At 41.8% G+C, this 26860-nt stretch overlaps 1 protein-coding gene and 1 long non-coding RNA gene across 6 annotated transcripts in view; one reads left to right on the forward strand and one right to left on the reverse strand.

Moving 5' to 3' along the window:
• Positions 1–26860, forward strand: part of acap3b (ArfGAP with coiled-coil, ankyrin repeat and PH domains 3b) — a 53034-nt gene that overhangs the window by 24172 nt on the left and 2002 nt on the right. The window contains exons 2-24 of one of the 5 annotated variants that reach the window (XM_046384265.1): positions 737–794; positions 4161–4280; positions 5577–5630; positions 9034–9092; positions 9269–9452; positions 9945–9989; positions 10086–10181; positions 10646–10720; positions 12023–12034; positions 17735–17847; positions 18299–18350; positions 18614–18714; positions 18948–19059; positions 19148–19380; positions 19870–19939; positions 20117–20211; positions 20360–20580; positions 20709–20801; positions 20996–21088; positions 21710–21933; positions 22281–22390; positions 22864–22974; positions 23624–26374. In XM_046384265.1, coding sequence (XP_046240221.1) covers positions 737–794; positions 4161–4280; positions 5577–5630; positions 9034–9092; positions 9269–9452; positions 9945–9989; positions 10086–10181; positions 10646–10720; positions 12023–12034; positions 17735–17847; positions 18299–18350; positions 18614–18714; positions 18948–19059; positions 19148–19380; positions 19870–19939; positions 20117–20211; positions 20360–20580; positions 20709–20801; positions 20996–21088; positions 21710–21933; positions 22281–22390; positions 22864–22974; positions 23624–23771 — 2479 coding nt within the window. In that variant the 3' untranslated portion in view covers positions 23772–26374. Of the gene's footprint in view, positions 1–736; positions 795–4160; positions 4281–5576; positions 5631–9033; positions 9093–9268; positions 9453–9944; positions 9990–10085; positions 10182–10645; positions 10721–12022; positions 12035–17734; positions 17848–18298; positions 18351–18613; positions 18715–18947; positions 19060–19147; positions 19381–19869; positions 19940–20116; positions 20212–20359; positions 20581–20708; positions 20802–20986; positions 21089–21709; positions 21934–22280; positions 22391–22863; positions 22975–23623; positions 26375–26860 lie in introns of those variants that run through there. The other 4 variants (XM_046384262.1, XM_046384264.1, XM_046384261.1 and 1 more) reach the window with 4 other exon arrangements.
• LOC124056637 lies at positions 14360–19052 on the reverse strand. Its single transcript, XR_006842990.1, has 3 exons — positions 18942–19052; positions 17634–17838; positions 14360–14872 (listed from the first exon to the last, which is right to left on the reverse strand). It is a non-coding gene; the product is annotated as an uncharacterized LOC124056637 (long non-coding RNA).

Raw genomic sequence — 26860 nt, forward strand, 5'->3', positions numbered from 1 at the left:
ACACACGCACACACCCTGCTGACGACCATGAAGTCCCGCTGTCTTCATGATGACTCCAGATTTAAAAGATGTATGAAATTGCTCCTAAATATGGAAGACTTCCTTCCATTTTTGTTGTTTCTTCCATTGTTGTTGCTATTTGCAGCTGCTGATACCCAACATAAAATCTATTTTGGTGCTGCTGCTTCTTTTAACAGCCCACCTTACAGATACTTAAGCACCAGTCTGTGTCTCTGCGTGATGTCATTCATTGATTTTGCAGCTCGGCCGTGGCCACTAATCTCGCAGAGTGATGCCTTTGCCGATCCAGTCATCAGGATTAATGATCAAGTGTGTGAGACTGTGATGCATGGCTACTGATTGCAGCTTAATTTTCAGTGGGAGTAAAGATACAGACCCTGTAAATACTGTGGCTCCTGCTTGAATGCAAAATATAACACACTTGACATGCACCTGGTTTTTCACCGTCAGCTTGGTTCATTTTTCTGTTCATTTCACATTTCAGCGTTTCACACTGGGATGTTGCAATGTCTGATTATTTGTTATTAGTCACTGTGAAATTGTGGCTTAACACTAATCCAAGAATCTCGCGCCACAAGAATTTAAAATTTGTCCTGTGACTTTAAGGGCTTGCAACTGAATGTGTGGTTCCTGGCTGTCTGTCTAATTTGGACGCACTCCGACATTACTGAAGATCAGGTCTGATGAACTGTGTGACCTTGTGTTCTCTCTCCAGGGCTGGCATTGATGATGTGGAGACAGATGTGGTGGAGATTGAGGCAAAGCTTGACAAGGTATGAACCACACTAACATGTAGACTGGATTGCTCACCGCCAGATGTGAGTTGTTTATACTGTCTATAAAGAGTATTTTCCTTTAGACAGTGTGAACCTGATCAGAGAGCCCTCTGTGCCTCTGTCTCTGTGTGTGTGTCTATCTCTCCCTCACTCTCTTATCTAAATGTCAAGTCTGTTTAAACCAGGAAACACTGCAGACATGAGTTATATTTAATAGGTTCATGCACTGCTAGATAACACACACACACACACACACACATACATTGGTGCTGGGGCACACTGAGCAAACACTGTATGTAGTATGAGAGATTTTGAGCAGAGAAGATGCACAAAGGCACAACAAAGGCTTATCGTTCATTACGAATGTTTGTCAGATATGGAAATGAGGCAGTTTCGGCTTATTCATCACCCATCACTGTGATGACACCATATTTGTAAGGTTTCAGTCATTCTGCAGCAGATTGTCTCTGGGTTGGTTTCACAAGAAAACCACAATGATCAATTAGAGGAGAGATTGATGTATTGATAATTTATATGTTTATATTCATGTAACCTTTCATAGAATTATGTCAGAGTTCTCAATTGGTGGTTAAAGATTTATGGTATGGATCAGTTGCACTCACCTAGAAAAACATGTCATCAAAAATAATGGTGAAATTAGTTAATGACACACCAGACACTGGGAATGAATTTCTTAGTTTCATCATTGCCAAATTGTATTACATATAAAGACGATGAGTCGGTGTCTCCAGGGGTCTATGAGCTAAGATGATGCAACTGTAAACAGACTTAATAAGTGGTTACCACACCTCTGCTTGTGTTCAAAACAGTGTGCTTATGCACATCAGTAATATGTTCAGGTAATTTCCAATTGTACAGTCCATCTGGTGCAGCCAATAGATGATAAAAAGAGACTGATGTCCTTTTTGCCAAGTGATGAATTGTTTTTTTTAGAACTTTGTGACATTTTCTTGTTATTGCAGCCTGTTTCCGCCTTTATCAATAGGAGCACGTTGTTTCAACCCCAATCTCTTAAATTAGCGACCCAACAGGTGACACTTTGACATTTCAAACAAATGTCCATGGCCCCACCCCGTCACACGTAAAACACACACATGCGCAGATTGTTTCTGCCCCCAACAGGTCAGGGCCCCCCCATTGAACCCTGAGCTCCATTTGAACACCACAGAAAGATGACTACGGTTGGTGGGGGAGAGATTTTCCATCAGGGTGATTTGTTCTGTTCAGCAGGGGTCCTCGCAGTGCTTTGTTAGGATGCTCTGAAGCTGCCCGAGGACAACGACATCAGTGAAGGCTCTTAGAGAAGAACATTTATGAGATTGATGACATCTGAACCTGCCTGCGGTGATGTTGACTGGCCTGAAAACATTACATGCTGCACATTGTAATGGATTCAATCCTTGCTAACAGGATGTTGGAGTTCACTATACGGGAGTGACTTAGACCCTTCATAATTTTCCCAAAAACAATCAGTGTACACCTCATTGACCGGCAGCAGGCAAGGTCTGTCATGTCGTGGTACCAGATGTGGCATTCAGACTTCGAGTGGACCCCCTGTGGTTCTTCCAGCCCATTTATCAACAAATCCTGACACATATACAGTGCCTCTAATGGCTGTGTACAGGCCCCCAGGGCTCAATACAGAACACGATGAGATCAAGTTCCCCCATATCAGCCAATTTGTTGACAGATATGTTGTCAGACCCGCCTGGGAGCAGCAGCAGAGCAGGCTACATGCTACCTTGTCTTTAGTGTGGATTGATAACAGTGTTAGTCATGTCACATTTGAGCATAAACACATATACAACAATATATGATGCATATCAGATCACTACATCCATATATATAGTGTGCACACTGGAAATTTTTGCAGGTCAAACTCACGCGCATGGAGCTGGCAACTCATTTCAGCAATAGTCACACGTACAGTACAACTGCTTCTCTTTAGTCATGCTGTCACAGACTGTGCAGTTATCTGTAAAGGGCTGACTGTCAGCCACTGGGAAAACCACACCCACATGTAACTTGTCGAGTTGCTTGAAGTCAAATTGTTTTCACTGACTTAGCAATGCAACATCTACACACTCTGATGCAGCTGTTGGTGCTCTAGCGAAGGCTAGAGAGTCAAATGTGTCCTTTCTGGTGTAGATGTTTTTTTTACAGCTTCAGATTAAAGCAGTGCAATTGGGTTTTTTGAAAAATGTCTTAGAATAAAGGGGGGAAAAATATGAAAATAATAAATCTTATCAGAGCCATGGAATATTAAATCAACCATCTTTGCTCACCATCTTAACGTTTCTTGCCATCAGGTGTGCAACTGCAGGTTATGAACTGCTTTTTAAAATACAAAAATGTGAGCATATGAAATGATCAGATATTCTCGGTCATGAGAAGCAGATAGTTATCGGTTATCCGGATCGGCTGAAAGACATCCATAACGTGCATCCCTACTCACACAGTGAAAACCTTGGGAAATCCTACACCAAATAAGATAATTAAAGGTTTACTGAAGTCTCTCTTCAACAAACCCCCTGAACGCCTCCCCCCACCCGCACACATACACATGTTCTGGTTCTGCAGTATATGCTGCCAGCTGTGTTGGTGCAGCGGTAATGACAGTGTACTGCTCCATAACTTATCATATAACGCATAAAGTGGGAAAGTGGGAGCAGCTGCCAGTTTATGTGGTGGGTGCATACTATGGCTGTGAACTGTCTGCACCTGGTAATATGCATCTTAACAATGAGGTTTTGCTCTCGTAGGGCTCAAATCACACTTTGTTTGCTTGACACAATATTTACACTGTATGACTTTCTGCTTAAGTTCTCACTGTGAAATGAACATGCTATACAGCATCACCTACCAAACCAGTCATGCTAACTGCATTCCTTTAAGCATACCAAAGTTGGCCCATCAGTTGGTGGGTCAACCACTTTGGTCCAGACTAAAATAGACGGATTCCTCTGAAAGTTTGTATGTTGTCAAATTGATCAAACATGGATAGGAATTATGAGGTCATGTGTGCCTGATCATCTTTAAAATGTGCCATTTTTAAATTTGCACTTCCGTCAGAATCCTTACTAAGGAATCACTTCTCGTTTGGAGACCAGGCACATTAGCTCCAGTAACTGTCCTAAATACAGACATGAGGATTATTCTAAATTTGAGCCACCTCATGGATTGTGCATGTGACTAACAATTCTTTTAAGCTTTGTTTGATTTACATCATTGCTCCAACTATTAATATCCTACCATCACATTGTGTAAAACATGTGACTCTCTAAATAGCAATAATATTTCTGTTGTATATTTAAAGTGATTATTTTTACCCCCCTCATCTAGCTGGTGAAGCTATGCAGCGGGATGATCGAGGCCGGCAGGGCCTACGTCAGCGCCAACAAGCTCTTTGTTAACGGCATCAAGGACCTGTCCCAGCAGTGCAAGAAAGAGGAGATGATATCGGTGAGCAGAAGACGCCCCCTCTTTTCACAACTGAGCCCAAAGTGTAAACATTCACCGAGGAATGTTGTTAGCTTCTCAGCAAATGACCGCTCATCAGTCTTTGCTGGGACATTCCTGTGATTCCCCAAATGAATAATAACAGCAGAGCAGTATAAACAGTATGGTCCAGACCCCGAGTCATCCAGCTGTTTTAAACATGACAGATGTGACCACATGCAGACCAGAGATTTTAGTGCTGGTAGGTTACATGGCTGGAAGCAGAGAAATCTGAAACTTGCTTTTATGGTTTTCATTTAAGAAAACAGTACTGGTGGTAGTTTTGCCATAGAGACGTTTTTATTTCATAGTCAGTAGCCATTCGGTTTTAAACGCATGCTATGCAGAGTTTTCCGAAAAAAGTCAATGATCAATGTACTGACTCATGCAAAAATAATCCCTCTCAGTCGACACGTATCATCACTAGAAGCATGTGGCGGGGTGTGTTTATGCAGAGGTTCTGCTCTCTGCCTGTTTTTTCTTATTTTATTTCTATTTTGTTGTGTTCAGGACTTTCTGGGTCAGGAGAGACAAGACTCCAGACTGAGTCGATGGCTCATTCTGGAAATGAAACAAAACAATCGACTATCTTTCACGCTTAATGCACCTTTAAGTTGTGTGTTTACCAACAGCAACCTACAAAATCTGCACAATACACCTTTAAGCTTATTTTACACTGAATATCTATATGTACAGTATGTATGTATGCATTGCATGTATATATGTAACAATATTCTTGATTACATGACAAGGCACTGGAAAATGTTCTTTGTTTAGAGTCCTTGTCAGATTTTTGGTTCTTCTTGTACTCAGCCAGGTGGTTCTCTGATTAGTGAACTGAAGTTTTTTGCATGGTTCCTTTTTTGTTGTTACAGCCTTGGACTTCTTACCTGTTACATGCAGTTTGTTGTACATCTGACCTTTTGTAACCAGACCACTTCCACACCACTGAAGTTGGTCCTAAGTGCTCCACCGTGAAGCTGGCAGCAGTGTTACTTTCAGCCATGTTTATTGTTGTTGTGTGTAACGGTATGACGCCAGTGGGCCAACAAGTTGTAATATTGCCATTATCACAAAATAATTTTTTTAGCAAAATTATACAGTACTATAGTGAATACAAAAACAAAACAACCTGGAACCCTATTACAGATCATGTTTTGTCAACAATACAGTATACACTATAGTACAATATATATAGAGAGAGTATATAGAGTTTGCATTCATCTGGAAACTTGTGTGTGTGTGTCTTCAACATTGCAGGAATGGCTTGAAAAATGTGGAGAAAGCCTCCAGGAGATCGTCAACTACCACATGGTAAGACACACATCAGCTTTAGCTACAGGCAAGAGGTCGAGGTAGAGTGTTGCTCCGACACGCCCAGGTCCTCTTGGTGTGTTAACGTCTCTCAGACTTCCAGTCCCTCCTGGGTCCAGGATTGCGCAACACTTGCACACAATTTAACTGTGACTTCACTCAGTGACGGTGAATCTGTCCACCCAGGCGTGTGTCTGATTTAAACCACATGCTTCACCAGATGTGTAGGACAGCTATAATGCACAAACATTCACATGCATACAAAACACATACGTTCAGAGGTTTTATTCATATGACTCGCTTTATGACTAAGTGCGATTAAGAAGTTTAAGGAGGATAAAAGGAGGAGTACCAGATGTTATGTTTGGGATACGTTTTGTTTCTTTTTCTTGTTTTCACATAAATGATTTTTTTTTGTTGTATGGCTACATGTCCAATCTGTCTGCTGAGCAGGACCTCAGCAGTTTGTGAGTGTATGAGAGAGATTTATTATCAACTCTCCCTCTTCTTTTCACCTCTGTTGTATTTTGACCTTGTCAGAGACTTCTGTGCTTTTACAATTGCACTGCCCAGATGGAAAGAAGTTCTGTTACGTTACTAAATGTACAGTACTTCTTACAGCTCAGATGAACTTCGCTCAAGTGTGTTGTATTTAAGGGGCATCCAAACAGTATTCTCTGGGTAAAGACACATTAGTTCGTTCAAAGGAGCAGTATGTACTTTAAAATACGACAACAGAAAAACCAACATTGCTTTTCCCATATTCCCCACTAATCTCTCTTGTTCTTTTTCCAGTATTTCTCATTCATTTCCCTTAGACTCTGTCTCATTCCACCAAGGTCAAGCTTGTTTAACTTTAAATCCCTTTTAAAATCAAATCACAGCTCTGCACACTAGATGGGATTCATCAGTTGCATCAGTCCAGTGAAATCTTCTCCTCTCTGTTTCCCTCTGATGTCTGCCTTTCTTTCCATTACATCTACTGACATGTTTAGCTTTCAGTCTTGTCACATAACCCACAACTGTTACAAACTCCATGCAGCACAGCTTTTGGCCATGTTGTTTGGCTTCTTTCTGTGTTGTTGCTTTGACTTTGTCATCACCTGGTCCTTTTGCTCTGCCTCTCTACCACCTCACCATTCAGCCTCCCTATACTACTCCACTCTGAACCCCAAGAGTTATACTAATGGGTTGTCTGGTAGACAGCATAAATGAAGGGATGGAGGGAGGGGAAAGATATTGTGAAAGGAAATCTAGCTTTGTCTGACCACCGGGTGATGCCAGTTTCTGCACCCTCTCAGCTCTCGACAGAAACAAAAGAAGCCCTTCATAAAGGAAAATCGAATCTCCCAGCAAATCATTAGATTAGCAAATATGTGCACTTTTAAAACTTAACAGATTGAGAATAATTTCATGGTGGGTTTGAACAGATTTTTTGGTGAGACTGTAGCGTATTCAGTTTATATTGGTACGTCTTTCTCTATTATTGTGGCCTTATCTCCTGCTAAATCAACGTGCTGGTTTGTTTCTCTCGAGCAGAAGAGATACATGAGAGGTAACTGATGGGACTTCTGCATTAGCAGAGACTGAGGCTCTTAGGAGCTGAGATCTTTGGAGACAAGACCGCTAGGGGAACTGAGTGTGGACATGTTTTATAGGTAGGGTTGGGTCATACCCAGGGCACCATAATCCAGAGCAGGTTTGGGTGGAACATTTGGATTAGTTTACATGCGGGTTCAAAGTCTGTCTGATGGCAGCTGATTTACATGTTTTTCTGAGATTTAATTCTTTCCTGTACAACTCGCACCCTGGAAAGTACCAAACCTTCATTTTGCATAGCAGACATCATTGATGGTGCTTTAACACATTTGCTGTAGTTAATTACAGTATAACCAGTTAGTAATTTGTGAAAAGAGCAGATACTAAGGACCGCTGTGTTGGTCACCTGTGATCACAGAAGTAAACCCTCAAGTGAAGAAAACAACACAGTTTAATTTAATTAAGTTAAAGCCAACTTAACATATATTCATTCTTTAATTTTTACATTCTTTAATTTATTATTGAAGCTTTATTCTTCATGATTGTACATAGAAAAAAGGCATGTTTGGATGTTCAGCTAACCTACTGACTCGAAGAACTTGTGATGCTTGTGTAACATTTAACTATAATTAATTGGCTGGAATTTAATTCTGCCTGTATTCTACTTAATGTGTGTCACTGGTTTTTACAGGAAATACTGTAGTTTACAAACCTGTAAAGTGTTCCCAATAAAAGGGGATATTTTTGTCAGACGTTGGAATAGTTCAAGATAGAAAAGGTGGATTTTTATTTAACCACAGGTTTGAATGAGGTGTGAATGGTTGAATTTAAAATTAACAAAGAATAGACAGGATTTGTCAAAAGGAACTGAAGGGGGCACAGACACGTACAGAGAAGTTAAGTGTTGGATGCCTGACCAACCACTTAAAGCTCCACTACATTTTTGCAGCCATTTAAAAGCCATTCATAAACTCCACAGACAAAGCGGAGCAGCAGGTGATTTGCATTCCCACAGTGAGTGCAGACTGCGTCTGTGAACATTTGTGAACTTCCATACCAGCCTGTGAAATCACCACATCATCACAGCGTCATATGGATGAAAGCACACACACACACACACACACACACACACACACACACACACACACAGACTAAGCCTGTAATCCTCAACGTGTATGTTTATTAAGTGGGGATTGCTATAGAAAGTTTAATCCACAGGCTGTCAGCGGTGATTGTTGTATACATTGTTTGTGTGTGTTTGTGCCCATGAAACAATGACAGTCTAATCTAAGTGCATGTGTGACACTTTTACCGATTTATTCTCAATGTCCTCACACATGGATGAATCGTGCAAAAGACATTCATATTTCCTTAATAAAGATGGATGGTCTGTTCTGCTGCCGCCATTCTGTGTTCATTATATTTGGAGTTTGGTCAGAAGTAGATGAGAAATGGCTGTCTAGATGGAGAGAAGATTTTCTCACTGCAGGAAAAGAACTAGAGGGGGGAAAAAAATAGAGCAGGAAGGGGAGCCGAAGGACAGGAGTGTGAGATGAGGACGAGGAGGAGGAATGGGACCCCCACAGTTAAGGGGAAGAGGAATCTGTTGAGGCAGCAGCTGAGTGAGTGCACGTGTGTGCATGTCCTCATGTCTTCTTACTTTCCCCTCCTCTGCCTGTGGCACAATCAGTTACAGCAATAACATGGAAGGGTTTGTGTTGCCATCTGCTGGTGAGATGGAGCAAGTACAGGTTTACAGATGTAAACCGGCCATCACAGTTGAAGTGCGATTTCTCTAACTTGCAGTGCACTGACAATATCGAATGCTTGTGTGTCACACCTCTGTTACCTCTTCTGTGCACAGATTTTGTTTGACCAGGCTCAGAGGTCAATCAAGCAGCAGCTTCACACCTTCATTAAAGAGTGAGTAGCCAGAAAGATGTAATATGTGTTCAAATTTACACGTAGTGTGTCACGACTGGTGCAGTGATGAAAATGTTTCATGTGCACATGCAGAAAATGTCAAGGAAACGAATCAAAATAAGAGTCCCTACATGCTCTTGCATGAATTAAACTCTTTGTTCCTACGCCTTGTTCAGGGATGTGCGTAAGTTTAAGGACACCAAGAAGCAGTTTGACCGAGTACGCGAGGACATGGAGCTGGCCCAGGTGAAGAACGCCCAGGCACCCAGGAACAAGGTGCATGAGGCCGAAGAAGCCACGCAGGCCCTGATCCTCAGCCGCAAAGCCTTTAGACACCTGGCCTTGGACTATGTGCTACAGGTGAAACACACACACACACACGCAGCGTTGTTTCCATCACTTTTGTGGACATTACATAGACTTACATTCATTTCCTGGAGGATTAACCACCAACTGACCATAACAATAAACATTATTTGCCTGATCTTAACCCTAACCTCAAACTAACCTTAAAGCAAGCCTTCACCCTCATATTTAGTAATTTACATTGTGTGAACTTGCATTTTGTCTCCATAAGTCCTCACAATGTGACTGTGTAAACAGATTTTTGTCCCCACAACGCAGGAATAAGCACACACACACACACACACACAAACACCATAATGCAACCTCCAGTTTATTTTACCAGTCTTGTCCAGTAGGTGGCGCTAACACCCAACAGCTGCTGAGCCCAAGCAGACACAAAACTCTCATGAAAGGAAATACATGAAACCGTGGTTTTAAAATGGGACAAGATCGTCATCAATTACACTCTAAAAGCAACATGTTGCTCTCCCTCTGTGTTTTTGGCAGATTAATGTGCTTCAGGCTAAGAAGAAGTTTGAAATCCTGGATGCAGTGAGTAGCACAGATAAATCGCAGCATTATTGCGTGTGTTTTGTATATGCGTGTTCCCTGTGGCGTATAAGACTCATCACTCGCTGTGTCCTGCAGATGCTGTCCTTCATGGGTGCCCAGTACTCGCTGTTCCAGAAAGGCTTTAGCATCCTGAATGAGATTGATCCCTACATGAAAAAACTGACTACGCAAGTGAGACTGAACTAACACAGAGAAAACACACACACGCACACACACACACAGTGTTAGTGTCAGATCAAACACACGCAGACACGCACATATTCGCACATGCTCTGCTGTAGAACTGAAGATCATTTGATTTTCACTCAGATGTTTGAGTCTTTTTTTTTCCTTTTTAGATCAAAGTAGAATGCGATAAAATGCTATAGTACAGTAGAAACTGTGACTTTATTTTGAAGTTACAGACTCTGGCTGTTTGTAGCTGTTTACTTTACTTTACTTTAAAAATGCACTATGAAGCCAAACAATTTCCCTGAAACAAAACCGTTCTCTGCCAAAAGCTGTATGTTGTGTTCCCTAACATAAGTGTTAAGTGTGGCAAAATGCCATCACCTCACTTAACCTCAGAATAAGGTTTTACGTTCTTCTTTGTGTTTCTATGTCTCACTGACTCACTGCTGCCTGTGCCTTTGCAGCTGGATCAGCTGGTCATCGACTCGGCCATGGAGAAGAGGGAGATGGAGCACAAACACGCCCTCATCCAGCAGAGAGTGAGACCCTCACCCGCCCTCACTGTCATCTGCATGCAGCGCTTGTGCAGTTGAATCACTGCTCAGGACTGACAAATAAGATCAAAATTATTTTCCTGCCGTTGCTATGGAAGTTAAGAACTGATAACATCTCCCCTCAGCACTTAAACTTTAACCAAAGTGCCATTTTTTATTTTCATTTTTATTTATTTATTTATTTTGCTTTTTTTTCCAGTTTCAACAGCTAGTACAAGCAGTCATTGACTTGCTTGAGGCAGTTTTTCTTCTTTTCACAAAAAGGTGAAATGTATTAGTGGTTACACGGGTAACCTTTACTTGTGTCACAGGTTCTTCTTTTATGGCTTAATGTGCATGTCAGGCACAACACAGCAGTTTCCTAAAAGGCTGCTGAACTAGATTCTTCTCGGATCAACATTTCTCACTCTCACTCAGCATGACTCGTTTCTTTTGATTTTGTCGAGGAAGCTTACACAAAGATATGCGCTTATTCCTCTCTGGAATCTAAAAGAGATATTATAACTTATCTTGCCTCATTCCTTTTTTGAAAAAAGACTTTCCACGGAAGCGCAGGATTATTTTTGTATCGCGTGTTTCTTGACTCCTTCTGATATCTTTTCCTTTGTTATTTAAATTCATCGCAGGATTATTTCTTACTGCTCAAAGTACGAGTTTAAAGATAGACAACAGTTCCCACAAAGACACTATATATTTATTTTGTGGGTCACTTGGCTGAATGAAAACAATTCTTTCGAATCCTCACCCTGCTCAACAGTCAAGCTCAAGCACAGATGCACAAAATTCATCCATCTGTTACCTGAAAAGATGCCAAAAACATGTCTGTTTTTCAGCCACACTCTGGCCCGTCCTTCTGACTGATTTAGTTGCCATGTGCAAGCATTTTGCCAGACACAGCACGCAGCTTTGTGCCCGACCGCCTGGCCTATCAACAGCCTTCCTCTTTAAACAATACTTTGCCTTGAGTCACGATACTTGACATTATTAATATTATTATTAATAATGATGATTCAATATTTAAAGAACACACTGAACGCACTTCCCACTTACTGCGCTCTGATATGTCAAATCTATTGAGCAGTTATTGTGTGTGTTTCAGTGGAACTCTGAACAAGGAAACTAATTACTCCTTGTGTAAATTGACCTTCTGGACTCTCTGACATTGATTGGGATGTGTTTATTTGGTTTGGTGTTATCAAAATCAACTACTGGTGATATTGTATTAACCATTTTGTCTTTCTCTCTGTCTCCTCCTCTTCTCCTCACCTGACCCCGTTCCTACACCAGACTCTGATGCAGGTGAGTTTTTTATTTTTCATCTCTAAATGAAACAGATCCGTGACCTGCTCATTAAAGTTCCTGTACTGTAGTGCGAAATAAATAAATAAAAAAAATTCAGAGGAAATGTCAAGAGGATTGTGTAGAAGGAGAAACAAATCCTGATCCTGTGTTGTTTACCAGGCCCCCAATGGCAATAATGTTTCACATGCTGTCCTGTCCACATGCCCAACCTTTTTTCCATGTAGCACAAAGCACTTTTATATCCCACCTAACTGTTATCTCACCACACATGTGAATATGTACCTTTTCCGGTCCGATCGCTCCTGTGTCTACATCAAACTCCAGCTTGACACTTGCTCATAAGTGTGTGTGTGTGTGTGTGTTTTATGGTTGTTACAGTCCGGCTCCTGCTGCAGGGATCAATTGGCTGTGTGTTTGTGTGTGAATGGGGTGATCCCCTCGTCGTTTAAAGCCTCACTGTGAGAGGAATGTGTTTGTCTGGAAGCATCAGGACGCAGCAGACAAAACACTGTCCGTTAATCCTGCTCAGTGACGTTTGTGTATCTACAAGCTTCCACTGAGCATCTGTGTGTGTGTGTGTGGGAGCACCAGCCTAAGCTTGATGTGGTTAGGTTTTGCCACACGATACTCATCTAAGGAACTTTGACTGTACAGGCCCTGTTACCTGGTTTTTGTCTCTCATTTGGTATTTGTCTTCGGCTTTTCCTCATCCCTCATATGCATACAAGCATGGAAGCAACCACACACTCTCTCCTTTGTCATGAATGCACAGAGAAACACACACGCACACACACACACACAGCTCTACCACAGCCCTCCCAAATATCGTCCTGTCATTTTGTGCTGCTCCAATTTGTTTCGTCTGTGAATGTAACTCGTGGGATTCGTCAGCATTTCGGCGAGTTGAGAAGTTGCATTTGTCAAAGTGGGAGTGTAAAAATAGTTTCCTCACTGTGATGTCTTGTGTTAAGTTGTTGTGTTCTTGTTCTAGTTGAACTGATAATAGATTTTGTTAATAATATTCTAAACTGCCGTGTTTCTTGTGATTAGTGACATTTTCCTCCATTTGAAAATCAGCTCTCAGTGATTCACACTGTGGCAGGCCGTGTCTCTGTCAAATGAAGCTTGTGCCTTTTCTCCTTACAAAGATTAATTTAGTAGAAAGCGGTGTACGGTAAACAATAATCTACACCGATCAGCCGCAGCGTTAACACCACTGACAGGTGAATAACATTAATCATCCGTTTACAATGCAGTGTTCTGCACCGTCACATCAGGAAATCATGCAAATGTTCTGTGACACACAATACCCACCTAAATATTGCAGAGCAAATACACCCACCTGGAAACCCCACCCTCAGTGCACAGGACCCAAGTGATCCAACTTGTTGCAGCTGGTGTATAAATAGTACTGGGAGTTGGAATTGAAACTTTTCTGAGTAAGGCTGCTCATGTAAGCTTTGCGTGGAGGTGATTTTCTGCAGCGTGTCACATTTACGTCCACCTTCAGGGTGTTGCCTTGTAAGCATAAAGAGGCTAAGATGATCTGAGCACAGCTGGCTGTTGTCCTCTGCTTCCGGTCCAGCTCTGGTGATCGCAGTACAAGGGAGGTCATTTATGTCACTAGAGACTGTAGAGATCTGACTGCGCTTGATGCCAGCCTCAGCCCACCTCCTCCGCTGTCCACTGCCAGCTCCGGCCAAAGTCAACAGATGGCGTTACGACGCACAGGAGTTTGTTAAATGTGAGAGCGAGTGGTGAGACAAAGAGACGAGGACAGATAGAAATGTGGAATAAAACTATAGATGAGTAAACACAGTTATGTTACCCCGGCTCAGTTTCATATTTATGATTTTCTAAAATGATCAGCAAAATAGAGATTTTGATTTATAGCAAGTTGGTTTGTTACTAAAATTAGCTTTGTTTTCTGATATCTGATGTCATCAGATAAAATCAGTTTAGCTTTTCTGACCGCATGTTTTTATGTAGTTTCCATACGTGTATTGCTCCACTATCGCAGTTTAAATGTAGGACAAACAAAGCCCTTAAATTTTTGATACTGCAAACGAGATTAACTTCCAGTCTTCTTGTTAGGCAGTAAGATATTCTTCTATCTCCTGCAATCTTACTTTGGAACGACGTGTGTGTGTGTGTGTGTGTGGGGGGGGGGGGGGGGTGTTAGGCACCATTTAAAAGATTCAAGAGAAAATGTTTCCATGATCCATTTCTCCCCTTCTTCTTTTTAAAAAACTAGCCCTGCTGTGTGCAGATGTGGTGGTGCAGGAAGCCAAAGCCAGGAGACAGCAGAGTTTGTGAATTATAGATGTTACATTCTTTATTAATAGGTCATTGAGTATCTGCAGTAGTCACATTCGTATGAGAATAAGAGCTTCATTATGAATGTAGTTTAGGCTAAATTGGATATAACAGCAAGTTATTTTAAGACTGATGCCAGAGAAGTGAAGAGGTTTGTGATATGTGTCAGAGAGGGGATCTCTAATGATGAAAAAGGACACACACAGATAGACACGTGTGTGTTTGTGTGGGTCGTATGTCTTAACCTCTTAACCTTAATCTCATACACATGAAGCCAAAAACAATGATCCCTGTCCTTTCATATTTTTTATATTTTTCCTACTTTTTCTGTCGCTCTCCGCCTCGCCTTTACTTCTGCTATTCTTAGTAAATTTCCTCTCGCCTCACACACTCCCTCTTTCTCCTGTCTTTTCTATTCTTTCAAAGCAGTCTTTTATGTGTGCAGGACTTCATTGTGGCTCCCTGGGGGATTGTTGCCTCAGCTCTCTCCCGCTCCATTGTTGCAGGTTTTTGGCAGAGCTTTAAGTCAGAGAACAGAGAAAGAGAGAGAGAGGAAGCTGCTGTAAGAAAAACTGCAAACATGTCATGATCCGATTATACATGACAAAACACACTCGACAGAAGCTGTAATTTCACATGTGTGGAGATGCTAAATTGCATACACCCCATGAAGTGAACGCTTCATCTGTGTATGAGTATAGGTATTAAACGCAGCACTTAATATACTACTAAGTGTTGATTCAGCATTATGAGGCTGAACTGTGTCAGTGCTGTTGTGTTTTATTACACCTGTGTCTGGTATGTTGTTCATCCAGCGGAAGATCCAGCAGTCACACTTTATATGCAAATCTTCACGTCTGTGCCACAACAAATACCTGAGGCCTTATTATATGAATCAACACCACTGACACAGTGTGACAGGCAGTGGAATGTGACACCACTTCAACTCTGCTACCAAACAATCAAACGGAGTACTTTTACTTTTAATACTTTCAGCACTGATAATTTACTTAACTGATATTTTTCATGTTTATTGGTAACAGAGTGTTTTTACATTGTGGAATTAGCTTATTTACTTAATTAAGTGAAGGATGTGAATACTTCCTAGACCACTGTCCACGGGTATTTTAACATGTATGAGAATGATTAAGTCTGCAGTGTAGGCCTGCAGATATTTTGTTGGTTCCTGGTTTTGAGGTTTTCTTGGGCAGGCCGTGACACATGCAGTCCTCCACGGTCCTGGATGATTTAAGGTGGGAGCAGGCGGCCCCGGGCTGGTGTCTGGGGAGCAATAGCGTTAGGTTGATTAGGCAGGAATAGTGTCCAGGGCCGCAGACAGATGGAGAGCCGAGTCCTCCAAAAAATGTGCCCGGGACTCAGAATAGAGGGGGGCCTTAAATCGCGGCGTGGGGCGGGCAGGAGGCACCGCACGGCCCCAGTGTGTACAATGAAATGTTTGATCTCCGGCAGCCGTGACTGGGGGGGGGGGCACGAGAACACCGTGACAGCTGTATGATAATGAGCGCTCGAGCCACATCCACGCGCTTAGGGCAGTCAGCAAGTGGCGTTGAGTGAAGGAACGCCACGAGCGCGCTGCGGTTGACTCGGACTCGTGAGGGATGCGCGTGTGCTTCGTTAATAACCTGAGAGATGTTGTTCCTTTCCTCTCTCACGAGCATCTCCGCTTAATTTATTTCCGTGATATTGAGTTTTTAATCTGTTTTTACTGAGTTTGAGATGGTGTTGGACGCCAGAGTGGTTAAGATGAAGATATTTGGCAGGCTTGACTATACACTGGTGAGCAGCGTCATTTATTTCTTTTTGTTTTGATTTTTGATTTTTGATTTTCTTCAGTCTGGTCATTTTACATGAATGTTTCTTGTTTGATATCATTATTATTATTATTATTTTACTTACTACTTTATTTTACTTACTACTTATTTTACTTTACTACTACATTCATGATTGGGCCACATTTAGTAGCCAATAAAAAAGACGATGAGATGGCCATAAACTGGGACTGTCTCAGGATGAATGTCTGGGTAGATAAGACACACCAGATAATAGCTGATAGTGATAGTATTATCATTGCTTTATCTAACCAGTTTGTGGAATTTGAATTCTTGTCTTCTTGTTATTTTGTCTTCTTTTGCTCGAAGTTGATAAATAGTGACTCTCTTTCTGTGCAATGGTCTGTTCCACATGTTCCATTTGAAGCCTGTGTGTGTGTGTGTGTGTGTGTGTGTTCCTCTGCAGCCAGCAGGGAGACTAGTGTGTCACACCCCCGCAGTGTTTTTGCTTTATATAACCTGAATATTTTCACACAGCCCCATAATAATTGCACAGGGTGTTGTTGAAAATAACTATACGACTTCTGATGATTCACATGTTGCTATTCCCTCTGTGACTCAGAGCCACACACACTGATTACACAAAGCAGCCAAGATGATCAATTTCTATTTGTCTATTTATGATATTTGTGACATCCAGGATGGTCAATAAAAAGCTGTGGATACTTTTGATAAAGTCCAAAGGGCACCAAAAGTGCATGATGACATCAGTGTGCAATTGTGCACAGACATTATACAGTCTGTGTTCTCTGCAAAGAACACACAGAATTATTGAATGATCTCTTCAAGGGAACACACAAGGATGTGTGTGTGTGTGTGTGTGTGTGTGTGTGTAGTCCTCTGTCGTCTCCGTGCACAGCTTGCCATATACCCAGTATTACCTTACCCCAAACCAATTCCCTCTTTAACAACGGTTAAACCTAACCTCAGCCTCAACTCATTTAAATCGTCCTTGTGTTTTTCACCTCGCTGAGCAGGTGACGTCCGGCTTTAACTTTGCATGGACAAAACAGATAAGGAAATAGAGACTCTCTTAGCTGACAGGTTGAGATGTGCAGAGTGGATCCTTTTTTAAAAAAGGTAAACTAATGAACAGATGGCATGCATGGAGAGGACAGAAGCCGAGACATATTACAGAGAGAAAATGTTTACAGAGGAGATTCTCAGCCATAGCTTGGTGTCAGTACAGCTACTGTATGTGGTGCTGATAAGATGCTATCTCTGTTGTTCCTTGATATGCTAAGGTGGACTTTTATATTGACCAGTAACTCTTTGTGTGTACATATGAGTATGATGGCAATGTTTTACGACAGGCGTGAGGGAAAAAAAAAAGTGTGAGCCATCATGAAAGCCATGGTTCTATGCCTGTTGTTTTTGACACGTTGACACAGGTGTTGTTTTTGCAGAGCAGGAGTGAATATCGTACCCACCAGGACAAACTAAGTGATGAAAACTGTGCGGCACATTGGTTTTAGGTCGTTCAGTGGACTAGAGGAAGCCTGGCTGTAACACGTTTGTCTTCTCCCTGCAGGACTTTTCTTATGATGACCCCAAGTTAGAATTCAATGTGGATGCACCCAATGGTGTGGTCATGGAGGGCTACCTCTTCAAGAGGGCCAGCAACGCCTTCAAGACCTGGAACAGGTAAAAAGAGAAATGGGGAGGGGCAGCATAACAGAGAGGGAACACACACAGGATTCAGAAGACCATCCTTAATGAGAAAGCCAGGACACATGAAAGCAATAAAAAAACGAACCCATAGCAATTAAAAGACATGTATTATAAAGATTTTGTTTCTTTAAATAAAGAAATTTAATATATTTCTCCAAATTCTAAGGATTTAAAATGACAAGGACCTCGAATAATTTTCTAAACTCTGGACTTCTACTGTACAAAGTAGTTTGTATAAGACAGAAGAATCCTCTCCATTGGCCTCTGGCCTTAGTCCAAGAGTCAGTCATTGTTCATCTATAGATTTATGAATCACATTGCACAGAGCAGTGCCTTTTCCATCCCGAGCCAGTTCCAACATGCAAACAGTTTATTGATCTTGTCTCTCTCACTGTCTTATTTAACATTTTCATTCCCGTTCAAGGCGGTGGTTTTCCATACAAAACAGCCAGCTGGTCTATCAAAAGAAACTCAAGGTAGAGTTTTAATTTTTTTATTTATTATCATAATTATTATTTATTTATTTGTTTATTTATCTAACAAAGCAGTCTTTGACAGTTTAGAGCTGTCTGAGACTTCTTGTTCTAGTTTTATAATTTGCATATTGTTAGAGATGCATGGAGCCTTGTACTGGCTTGCACCCTTCTTGCCAGTTATGAGGAGGTTAACCTGCTTTGTGTATAGCTTGAGGTAAAATGTGCAGAGTTGTTTTTGTGACACTCCTCTCTGCCAACCTCAGGACTCTTTGACGGTAGTGGTGGAGGACCTGAGGCTGTGCTCTGTAAAACCATGTGAAGATAATGAGAGGAGGTTCTGCTTTGAGGTGGTGTCACCCACTAAGTAAGTATGTGCGTGTGTGTGTGTTTGTCCCAGCAGGACATCCTGTTTCATCCAGACTAAACCTCTCTAAAAGTTATTGTCTTTTCAGAAAATAACTTCACTTTGCTAATTAGTTGCTGCATTATCAATCATATCTAAATGTTGAAATGAATAATCAGTCAAATAACATGTAGCTTTGCAGCCTTAGCCAAATATGTGTGGGTATTACATAACTGGCAATTACAAACCTGCAGGAGCTGTATGCTGCAGGCTGAGTCTGAGAAGCTGCGTCAGGCTTGGATCCAGGCAGTCCAGGCAAGCATTGCCTCTGCTTACAAAGACATCACAGACAATTATTACATTGAGGTACGAACATACACACACAAATACACATACAGCAACAGTCAAGTGAGTAGTCCCATGCAGCGTCTGACATGTCCACCTTTCTCTGAAGCGTTTGGACCGGACAGCTTCACCCTCCACCAGCAGCATTGACTCTGCCAGTGAGCCCAGAGAGAGGGGGGAGAGGGCTGATAGGGGAGTTCGGGGAGGTGGGGAGAGCCTCCTCCAGAGGGTGCAAAGCCTGCCGGGCAACGAGCTGTGCTGTGACTGTGGCCAAACGGCTCCCTGCTGGGCCTCCATCAACCTGGGGGTGCTGCTCTGCATCGAGTGCTCAGGGATCCACAGGTAAGTGTGCTTAACGAGAGAAGAAACAACCCCAGGTGAGCTGATGTATAACGCGTAGGCAGATTTTCTTTAGCTTATGTACTGGTTTTGTTTGTGCAAAATAAGTTATTGAAGCAAGAGCAACACCCCTAACCTTCCGGCTTAACGGCCTGTTTCAGTGACATTTATCCAGTTTCTACTTGTTTTATTTATGCAACTCACATTGGCAAACATGAGAAAACATGCAATTAAGCATCACATTTCAATCAGAGGAAATGCCTCCTCTGATATGCAGCATTTCCAGTTTCGATTACATCAGCTTATCAGAAAAGGTCCGCTGCGAAAAGCAAAGATACAAAGATTATATAAGTGCGTAATAAGTCAGAGTTATTTTCAGCTGAGTTATTCAGTCTTTTGGAGAAACAGAAAACATTGTGCCAAAATCCTGTAGATAGATAAACGTCTTCTTAAACTTCACTTTCTTTATATAATGTCTTTTTCTCCTTTCAGGAGTTTAGGTGTCCATTGCTCCAAAGTGCGTTCACTGACATTAGACTCGTGGGAGCCAGAGTTACTCAAGGTGCATCTCATCAGCATGTTTACTTCCAGCTCCTCCTGTCTGTGCTGTGCTTTTTCCACCCACCTGAGCTGTATTTATAATTTATGATTTAGTGAACTACTCTTCTTTTTTTAATGGTGTCTTTCCCTGTCTCTGTCTCCCATCTTATTCCTCCTTCCTTCTTCTTCTCACGTCTAGCTCATGTGTGAACTGGGGAACACTGTGATCAACCAAATTTACGAGGGAGCCTGTGAGGAACTGGGAGCGAAAAAACCAGGACCATCCAGTTCAAGGTCAGTCCAGGAGGAGTATTTGGCTAGAAAAAGAGCATTGCAACAAGAAGGGGAAATACTTTAAATACTGCTGGTCATAGATTTACTCTTACTCAATCTGTCCTAATTATCTGTACATGTAATATTGTTTGTGATCATCTACCTCCAGACAGGAGAAAGAGGCCTGGATCAAGTCTAAATATGTGGAGAAACGCTTTCTGAAGAAAATGAGTGGGAGCGAGGCGTTGGTAGAGGGTGAGAGGAAGTCTCGGCCCTGGACGGTGAAGAAGTGCCAGCGACACAACAGCTCAGTTCGGGCCCCCAACAAGGCCCGCAGGAAATACCATCGCTACGAGCCGGGCAGCGCTTCACCTGCAACCCTCTCAGCAGGTCAGTGTGGAGAATTCACCTCCCCGTGGTCATAAATGTTAGCAGTGGCTTAAGAAACCAATAGCTTCGAGATATATATGATTATTTATGTTGTTCCAATGCACTGTGAACGTTTTGTCCGTCGGCAGCAGCTGCAGCAAAGTTCCGTCGGGACTCCCTGTTCTGTCCAGACGAGCTGGATTCACTGTTTTCCTACTTTGACACTGGTTCTGGTCCTCGCAGTAAGTCCTCTACACAGTCAGTACACACACAGACACAATGAATACACTTTTCAGCAAAATACAGCCGCGATCTCACAAAGTGAAGTTCATTTTCTATTAACTGCAGCAGTACTTGGTGGTGTGTGTATGAGCAGGACAGCGTATGCGGTGTAATCATTAACGTGTCCGTGGCTTGGCGATGCTTGGCCCCGCAGGTCTTAGCAGCGACAGCGGCCTGGGAGGAAGTACAGACGGCAGCACGGACATCCTGGTTTTTGGCTCAGTGGTGGACAGTGTCACAGAGGAAGGTATGTGTGTTTTTGTGTTGATGCCAGAATATCAGTATATTGCTGAGAGTATAAGAGTTTTATGACTAGATAGATATGGAAAGTTTGCATTTCATCCCATCACTGTTCAGTGTAGCAGTGATATGATAACATTTTGTGATATTTACCTTTTCTAAGTTTGGGGTTTCATTTATTGGAGTTTTGAAAACACGTATTTTAATGTTAAAACTTGCGACTAACTAGTAAAACCTTTTTCTAAAGAAGAAGTTGTGGATGTGGTTTCTAATCCACTCAATCCGATATCCATTCAAAAGCCTGAAATTTTGGTCCGCTGAGACAATAACGTCAGTCACCCTGAGGACCAGCAATTAGGATTAAACACAGAAATATTAAGAAACCTGAAATAAGACTTAATGTTTGTTGTTATGGGTTGTCAAGGTGTAGAAATTAGATTTTTAGATTGTATGAAACTGGCACTGCGTCTACAGGAATCATGTAAAGGACATGAGCAAATGAAACGATTAACATGAGGGACATGTCCTCAGAATAAAACCAATGATGCCCTCCCTCAGAAAGTTTAAAAAAATTTTGCTTACATGATTTGTCTCTCCTCCATCTACCTGTCGCCTTACCCACCATCAGAAGAGGAGTCAGAGGAGTCCTCTAGTGGTGAGGTGGAAATCGAACAGGAAGTGTCCTCAGACCCTGAAGACCCCCGGGAGCTCCATCCCGGGGCGCTGCTCCATCGATCTTCTCGTCTACACAACCTGCCGCTCATGGCAGAGGCGCTGGCACACGGCGCTGACGTACACGCTGCGAGCGAGGAAGAGGAGGGGAAAACGCCGCTCATTCAGGCTGTAATAGGGGTGAGACATTGTTTTGATTAACCATTGACTGGAAGAGTATGAGCAATGGTTTAGACTGAATTACTCAACCTTTAATTTGATATCAGTGCCAGTTAAAATATTGCATAATAATGGAGACTGTCTTGTTAAAATTAGTTCTAGGGTAACAAAACCAGATTCTGTAAAACCATAAACACAAGGGAATTTTTTTTATCCCCTAAAAGTCTTGTTTCCTTATATGAACCGCACAGTTAAAACATCAGCTTCAGAAATGTAAAATTACAAGTAATTCGACCTCCCAGAGCAAATAAACTGATGTAAGCCACTCTCTGTCCATCCGTCTGTCTGCCTGTCTCTGTCTCTACTAGGGCTCGCTGATAGCTTGTGAGTTCCTGCTACAGAACGGAGCTGATGTGAACCAGAGGGACATGAGAGGCAGAGGCCCGCTGCACCACGCCACCTATCTGGGACACACTGGGTGAGAAACGAAACGAGACAAAGTTGGCACGAGCGATCCTCTGCCACTGTCTTGTGTCTTTGTCTCTCTCTGGCACTGATCAGAACTTCCCAAATTATTCAGAAGTGACGATCCTCGCTCTTCCTTAAAATACGACACTACGTGACATGGTACCACGTGAGGAAAAAAACCAAGGAAAGATCCCTCTCTTTGCAAGTCTTGACTTGTTTGCCTGGACTTGTTTGGGACCGCTTAAAAAGATCATGACATCACGTTTGTAACTGGAGCTTACAGTGTGAAGCAATAGGGAAAAGATGACAAATCAACAAATTACATAATAATGGATCCATTCACATACACCATTTTCATTTTATTTATTCCACTTGCACATACTCTCTTAATACAATATCTGTCACATTGCACCTCTTATGGTGCATTGCTTGGTGTCAGTAATTCTTATATTCTCCTCTTCTTTCTGTGTCTGTTTGGTACAGACAGGTGTGTCTATTTCTGAAGAGAGGAGCGTCACAGACGGAGGTGGACGAGCAGGGTCATGATCCCTTAAGTATCGCAGTGCAGGCTGCCAACGCAGACATCGTTACCCTGTGAGTGAACCTCAGTTCATTAGAATGAGATGCTTGTTTTTTCCTTATCCCCGTGGAATAACACAAGGTTCACATAAATGCTTGCGCACTGCAACTTCATTCTTGAGAAATAGTTTATGAAAATGATTCATTGATTTATCAAGAGGAGTTGATACTTTCAGTTTGGAGGTGCCCACGAATACCAATCTGCAATAAAATAATCACATTCAATTCAGTCACTGGCGATAGTTAGGGAAACTAAACCAACTAAACAAACTAATGACTAAAGCATTAGGCTGTGCTTAGTATAACCTGTCATTTAAAATCCATTACGATAGAATGAAACATTCATAAATGTTTGACAAAATAATCTTTTAACAGAACAATTTTTTCTGGAATAGTGAATTGTTGAATTATGTCCCTCATTGTTGTCTTTACGCTCTCTTTCCCTTCCTTCTTTTCTCCTCTTCTCTCCGCTGTGGTTTTTCCGCCTCGCTGCTCTTCGCCACCCCAACACATTTCCACTGTCACGGGCTCCTCCCACCTCAACATCTCAATCATTTGACTCCTTGTTCTGTCTTTTCTCACCTGTTTGTCGTCCTCTTGTCATCCTGTGTGTGTCCTCTCCTCTATCACTCCTCTACCTCGGTCTTTGTCTGCTGTCCTCCAGATTGCGTCTGGCGCGGATGAACGAGGAGATGCGAGAAGCGGAGGCTCCACTTGGTCAACCAGGTCAATACAACAGCAGCAGCCCCACTGAGCAGCAGTATAGGAAGTGCATCCAGGAATTCATCTGCCTCACAATAGAGGAGAGCTAGGGGTCACTTCTGTATCCAGGAGCAGAGCTCGTGCTCTCTCTCTAACCATATACATATATTCCTCCTCACTGGGAACCTAAAATAATGTAGATGAAGTTGCCCCTAGACTCTGATCTTAAGTCTTTTACTTACGATCTGCGCTTATGGGCAACTTCTTGGGGTTGTCTGAGGAGAGAACAGCACACCGCTTACTCCTTATGGGTGGGTGGCGTTCGTGGGGAGGGGGTTGTGTCATGGGAAGACGCCTGGTGGACCTTTTTAACTCTACTGACTCTCCATTTTTTTCTGCATCACCACTATGTCTCTGCCTGCCATTACTCAGCACCACCCATGCTACGCTAACTACATGACACACACAGAGTAAAGTGACATCTGCTTTTTCTTGGTGTTTTGGCGAACAAGGTTATCCTCTAACTTATCGTAACGTGGTATAAGCTCTTGTGTGAGGGTGTGGGTTTACTGTTGCCTCACAGCTCTTACCTCTGAAGAATCTCGCTGCATTAACTCCCTACCCTTTACATCTATCCAAACCACATCCAACTTACCCATCTCTTCTTAATCAGAGATGTAAATATATATATTTAGAAGTTAAATGGGTAATCTTTAAACTATGTACTGTGGCATGAGGTGAAAAAAATGGTATTTGTTCCATTACTAGAAGAAAATGAGCAACTGACAAGCTGCAGTAGAGGTGGGCAGACTTGTTTACTGTGTATAAAGTGGGGTCAGGAAAGGAGATTTAATGTAAAACTGTGACAAAGATACTGAAGGGCTTATGGAGAAGAGACCCTTGCCTGCTTTGTAAGATACTGTCAGACATGGTGTGTGAGTGAGTGAGCGAGTCGAATAAATGAGTGCATGTGTCAAAGAATACTGACAGACAGAGTTAAAACGTATGATGCTATGATACATTATGTAAAGGAGAAAAAAAAACAGAAACTGTGCACTTTTCCCATCTACAGTATTATAATTTTATTTTCATTCAGGTAGTTTTTACATTGTTCTTGTCTAGTCAAATTATCTATTGTCTATTCTATTTATGTTTTTCTCCCCAGAGGACCAGTGCAATGCATTCATGGCTGCAGTTTGTTTGCATATCTATTAATGATTGTCATTTTAATTTGAGAGCATTTGTTGGAGTTTATGAGAGGAAGTCTTTTTATTGTCATGTAATAGACATTTTGTTTTGGAGTTTCCTGTTGGGAATGGCCTTACGTTGATTATTGGCATTCAAACACACATCTGAAAGAGATTTCAGTGCCCCTTCAATGGAAATTTGCTTTACAATTAATTGTTAAAATCAACTGAGGTCATTCATTACTTAAGAGTGAGGATTACACCTCGCCAAGTTGTGAATGCGAAGAACAGACAAACCAGTTTTGCAGCGTAGAGAGGGAGTGTATAAAACTGGATTAACATCTCACAATTCAATAATTGTTCTGTCCACAGTCGCGGCAGAACAAATGATCCATTTTATTTTAAGTACTCATCTATTTTACAGTACCTGTGGTGAGATAAAGGAGCACATTTCTTTGGAACAGTTTACACACTCGTGGGTTCAAAGGACGTATCTGACTCTTCCCTCCCATTGGTCAGCGCTCGCCGCATGCTTTGCCAGAAATTATTTTCGAGAGGTTCAACATTGTTTGCAATTTGAGCATGATGAAATATCTTTTATGGTTTGATCACATCGTACAGTGCAGTCCTGTGGAATAAGCATGTAACCACCATGACCCCTCTGGTGTTTCTTACTTTTTGCACCTCTGTGCCATTCTTCTCTCCACGGACCAAATCTGTGGTGACTTCCTCATTCCTATCTCTTTATTTTTTAAGCTTCCACAAAAGGTTACAAACAGTACTTTTATTATTATTTTTTTTAAATGTTGTAGTTTATTTTCCTCTGCCAAAGACTTTTTAAAGGGAAAGTGTCCTGACATTGTTGTGTGATTTTATTTTGTTTTATTTTGTTTCTGAAACTGAAACTGTTCAGCATAGATACAGCATAGTCTTTCCATGCTTTGTGAAGTGGTTAGAAACACTTTTGGTGTACTCACATGTTCAAAAGAGGTTACGGAAATGTGATATACCAGAGAGATTTTGATACAGCAGGTAATAATCTGCAATAGTTCAGTGTACTGCGAGTAGAACTTCAGTCTAGGGGGTGATGTGATGCTACTGTGACCAAACTGTTCAGGGCCCTCGCCCTGGCGGTAGTATTAAATGTTGTGTCCATTGTTTGTATTGACATAGGAGTGGTTAAAAGGTGCTGTTCAAAGCAAACATCCTGTAAATAGCACACTTGTGTATTTTATCTCGACGCCAACTGCCTGCCTCTCAGCATTCAATCACGGAACCCAACAGTCTGATCTGTTTTATGTTTGTCTTTTTAATTCTCTTCCAATGGAGAAAAAAAAAAATTAATAATAGTAACAACCTGTCAGGCAGAACTGTAACACAGCGCTGCTCTACTTCTTCTGTGATCTTCTGTTCACTGACATTTGGATATGTTTGGAATACTTTCTTCCTTGTCTTCAGAAGCACTGAGGGGAAAAAAAAAGAAACAAAATGCATACAATAAAACTGAGAAACTATTGATGAACTAACCCTGCTTCCTGCTCATTCCTCTCATTTCTGTTTCCTGTTTCATCTCTTATGAATAGCATTCTCTCAACATCGCAGGAGCGTATTTGTAAAGTGTATTTGTAAAGCAGAAAACAGTTGCTCTATGTAATCAGTTGATAAGATTCTAAAAATGCTGTCAGATGCTGAGAGAAGGTTATTTTTTACAGTCTGGTGTGTCTTATGGTCAATAACAAACTGATGGGTAGCACTTGGCTTATTCAAAGCAATAAAATACTTTGCTTCATGATAACAGCTATAAAGGAGGCGTACACTTGCAGATCAACAAATCATTTAGATATCAACATGTGTTCAGAGTCTCACATGGTTCAGCAGCAACACTCTGCCTTGAATAATTCAGTGTCTCCAGTGTGTGAAACATTTCTGTCATGTCACATGTTACACCACACCTGAAACATTTTTCTAGCTAAAAATGTCAAATTCCTCACTTTACACTTAAGACAAACAGG

Source organism: Scatophagus argus, chromosome 3 (genome assembly GCF_020382885.2).
Source record: "Scatophagus argus isolate fScaArg1 chromosome 3, fScaArg1.pri, whole genome shotgun sequence".
Taxonomy (NCBI): domain Eukaryota; kingdom Metazoa; phylum Chordata; class Actinopteri; family Scatophagidae; genus Scatophagus; species Scatophagus argus.